At 41.1% G+C, this 4,539-nt stretch overlaps 1 protein-coding gene across 2 annotated transcripts in view; it reads right to left on the reverse strand.

The window, feature by feature from the left end:
* Positions 1–209: 209 nt before the first annotated feature.
* slc32a1 (solute carrier family 32 member 1) overlaps positions 210–4,539 on the reverse strand; it is a 5,916-nt gene continuing 1,586 nt past the window's right edge. The window contains exons 2-3 of one of the 2 annotated variants that reach the window (XM_046846658.1): positions 3,227–4,010; positions 210–2,625 (exon numbers count right to left, since the gene is read on the reverse strand). In XM_046846658.1, coding sequence (XP_046702614.1) covers positions 1,438–2,625; positions 3,227–3,631 — 1,593 coding nt within the window. In that variant the 5' untranslated portion in view covers positions 3,632–4,010 and the 3' untranslated portion in view covers positions 210–1,437. Of the gene's footprint in view, positions 2,626–3,226; positions 4,144–4,539 lie in introns of those variants that run through there. The other variant, XM_046846574.1, reaches the window with a different exon arrangement.

The raw sequence follows: 4,539 nt of genomic DNA on the forward strand, positions 1-4,539 counted from the left end.
CGGCTCCGAGTTTACTGAGCATGCGCACACTGCGGAACGCAGAATACGCAGTACACAGTATAAACTGATGCGTACAAATGCAATAAAAAAATCCGCATGATAAAGAAACCTTTCACTCCTGTTTATAACAAACAATGTAAACAGTGGATTGGTGTATAATTGTATGTATATCGTGTTTCTCGCTTTTACAGAAGGACAGGGACAGTTTGTACAATAAGTTATCGTGTTTATTTTTTTATTTTTATTGATCACGATATATTATAACGACTTTGTGAAGTACATTCCATCTTCGTAAGGTGAACCACAATAACAGTACACATACGGGTTTATTACATTTTCACAGCAACCATCAGATCTGACAAAATGAAAAATGTCTCACGTAAGTCTATTTTTTATAATATAGATTCGTACACGTAATTATTTTCAGTATCATTCAAGATCATTGAAAAGGTCAGTATTAGCCTAAAAACCTCACGGCCCGATCGACAGGGAAAGCAATAATGAAATTATAGGCTATCCGATGTTAGATATTGTGTTATTGTGCGCCTTTCCAACCGGTCACCAGCAATTTTATGCCAATTGAAATATTCTTTCTTTTCTTTTTTTCTCTTTATATGTTAGCATTTCTGTAGTGTGCATGTTGTGCGTCATAGATCAATCACAAACGAGCGTGTACGTTTTCTGGAAGAAACATTGCTGCTTTTACGACTCCTCCAACTGTATTTAATGCTGCATTACGCATCATACGTTCAGAATGCATAGCTGTAGTACTCCTGTATGCACGCGGCCCTATTTATCGTTCCCTAATTCAATAAATTATAATTATTCATATGTTCAGAAAGAATCTTCACCATAAAATTCATATATGTTGATATTATTATTTATTAGTGTATATTATTGATATTATTAATACTTTATTATTAGTAGTAGTATTTTTATTATTGTTATTATTATTTAAATGAACGTCGAGCAAATTATGGATCAATTTATGTAAACATATAATTTTTATTTCTTGCTCGAAATGCTGGGCGTTGTGAAATTATAAAATTTTTTCTTCGATAGATTCTGTACAATTATGGTATACTTACAAAAAAAATATATGTAAATGCATTCTTCATTATGATATGTTACAGACGCGCACACGCACGCACACACACACACACACACACACACACACACACACACACACACACACACATATATATATATATATATATTAGTATAATGTCAGTGTGTATATTTTATATATATTTTGGGGCTATATTTCTGTTAATAAGTTTATTGTTTTTTTCTTTTGTTGTTGTTTGTTTCTTTGTTTGATGTTGTCGCTTGAACATAGTGAAAACTGAGAACATTACATTTAAGAACCATTAGTTGTTTAGATGTTAGGTGCCACTAACACGTCACCACACGTCCGTCACGTGGTGTTTCTCGCAGCTAATCATGTATGTTGTATTTGAACGCTTCAATTAGACCTTCCATTGAATGAATGAACCCAGAAATACTGCATATACCTCCAATAACAAATATTGCAACATCGAAAAAGACTTGGTGCCATAGCAACTTCCTCCAAAGCAGCTTCAGGTGAAAGAGACTAGGGAGGAGAAAACACAAGCCAGCGCCCGTCAGGCTGCCAGTTAAACCCATGAGTAGCGCAAAGTGCGGCACGTAAATGGCCATTAACATGGTGAACACCACAAGGCCACATCGCAAAGACAGACCCCAGGATTTTAGTCGTCCGTCGCCACCATAGCAGTCTGGGAAAAATGTACGCGGTCCATCATTAAAAAATGTCTTCTCCAGTACCTCGACAGCAGCAAAAAAAGGTAGCGGGTATGACAGTAGGGCCTTAGACACCAGGAAAAGGTTGACAACGGCCCTGATTCCGGACGGCAGGTTGTCTGTGATAACTTCTTTGGTTTCATCTGCCCACGTTAAATACGCCACCAGAGCAAACAGGCCTTTAAGAATGCATGCGGCAATGTGAGTCCAGTTCATCATGCAATGGAACTCGCTGGGTTTCTGCATATTCCCCTCCAACGACGGCAAGAAGATCTGCGAGGTATAGCTGAAGACGATAATGCCGATAGATATAGGGAATTTCTTCACGTCGATGTAGAACTTCACCTTATCCCAGGCCCAGTCTCGTGCTCTCGACAAGCAGTAGGCTATCACAAGTACGTTGATCACGAAGTGGGCGAGGGTGCAGAGCAGGCTGAACTTGGAGACGGCTTTTAAGTTTTTCAGAAAGGCGCAAGGCAGAAGCGCAGCGGTGGCGATAATGGCCCATGACCTCTGGGAGACTGGGAAGTTTGGAAAGCTGTTATACATCAGGTTACCACTCACTACGACGTATAAAATGCAAGTCATGACAAGCTCAATGATCTGGGCTACATTCACAACGTGACCTCCCAGAGCTGGGAATCTGGGCGCGCAGCAGGCATTGGCAATGTCAACGTACGAGTCTCTCACTCTCACGAGTTGTCCGTCTTCATTTTCTTCATAGAGACAAGCGATCAGGATTTTCCCTGTGTAACAGCACACAACTGCGGCGAAAATGATAAGAAAAAGTCCGAGATATCCGCCGTGGAGAATGGCGTATGGTAACCCAAGTACGAACATTCCCTGTGAAAAGACAAATGGTTAGCGTTCATTGCATTGAAAATACTGAGCAAGATGATATTTGGTTTGTCGAATGTTGCGCAAATTTTGGGTGAGGTCGTTTTTGCTTTTGCTCGAAGGAATTCTCGTGAACGCGCCTGTCTGCTCTGCCAGCCTATAGCTGTGCGCGCATTTGCGCTTTGCCAATTCCATCGACAACAAGAGAGACCACAGAGACATTGAATGACGCAGAAGACGTTTGGTTTAGACGGAATTAAATATGCAAATAGTCTGAAAAGCGCGTAAAACGAATAATTACGCTCACTATAGTTTAAAAAAAGTGATGTTTATAATCACTTATACAATGTTCCATGCATAACCAGACGCACGACGCAATACTGTTCATGCGCATTTACAAGAAAATATGCTAAAGAAAAACAGATCTGCTCCACTCTCCGAATTACAACCCAATTACGTTTTGACTCGATGTTGTATAAATGTTTCCAATGCATGCATTTAATAAAATCATTACTGACCAACTATTTCCCATTTAGCCCCAAAGGTCACAGATTGTAAACAAAAGTCGGGAAAAAAAAGCCAAAATTGTAAGATCTTTAAACCATACCTGGATGGCGTTGGTGACGTTCCATCCTGCCTCCCAAGCAGTGATTCTCGGTTTATCTGGAGACCCAATTTCGCTACACAAACCGCCATCTTTTGACCCAGAGGGTGGCGGACCTGTGCCATCTCTCTGATAGTGGCTGTCCCCTTCTATATTTCCATCTCCCCCGTTGTCGACACCGACCTCTTGCCCTATTTCCTCATTTTTCAGAATGTCCATTTGCAGTCCTTGCCTGTGGTCATAGTCCAGATCGTCACAGGCTGCGAATCCCAGTGCTTCATCATCAGTGGCAGCCTGGAAGCCCATCCTGGCGAAGAGACCACTTACCTTCGCCTGCGATTTATTAGTAACAGTAGAAGCTGCATTGGACAGCTTGTTGGAAATCTTGCTTCGAATCATTGTAGCCATATTTTCGCAAAGTTTAGGTCAGTTTTCCAGACACTATATTTTTATGCAATATTTTTGTTATAGATAAAGATTTGTTTTGCGCATCCAGGGAACAGTGAAATATTCGTATTCTTCTGGTGAGGCGTTAGCTTCCGTTTTCGATGAAAAAGTGCGAGGTGCGTTTGATAATCCGGTGGATCATGTCACCTTTAGAGGTCGATGTTTGATGTCTGCATCGTGGTATCACTCTTCCCTCTTTTGCAAAAGAACCGTCGCGCGTGCAGGTACAAATTTCCGCTCGGACCGTGCGTAAAAAGGCGAATTCGATGGATTTTCTGTTGTCGGTGGCTGGCACTGTTCTTTCGTGACCGCTAATGATGTCACTGCAGCACGGGAGAACCTGAGGGTGAAGAGGAGGAGGAGGAGGAGGAGGAGGCACGTGTCACCGCCAGTTTGCCAATGCGAAAAAAATTGTCGCGCACGTCTCCGGACTCGAGCGCGCGCAGCCGCTCCGCAACAGAAAAAAAAGAGATTTGGTGCATTTCTGGAGGAGGCGCTTACAGGATCCCAACTCTCCACCCTCTTCTTATAATACAGAATATACCTTATTCTAATATCCAATCACCTCTTTTGAGTCTTGCATAACTTTATGTATATGAACAGATTCGGAATGTATCAGATCTACACGTCGGACTATTTTACACGGATGCATGCTTATTAGGCCGAATTAAAAACAGATTGAATAAATATTTTCTTACAAATACTGAAATATTTCTCTATAAACGCTCCGAAGATTTGAATTACTTTCATTTGAATGTAAAATAAGGTCTTAATTTAGCTATCCTGAACGAGATTTGCGCAGGTTCTGGAAAATAGATGTACATCGCAATTCCTGCATCTGATGCATTTTCTACATTGTGCATGTACAA

Source organism: Silurus meridionalis, chromosome 1 (genome assembly GCF_014805685.1).
Source record: "Silurus meridionalis isolate SWU-2019-XX chromosome 1, ASM1480568v1, whole genome shotgun sequence".
In the NCBI taxonomy this organism is placed as follows: domain Eukaryota; kingdom Metazoa; phylum Chordata; class Actinopteri; order Siluriformes; family Siluridae; genus Silurus; species Silurus meridionalis.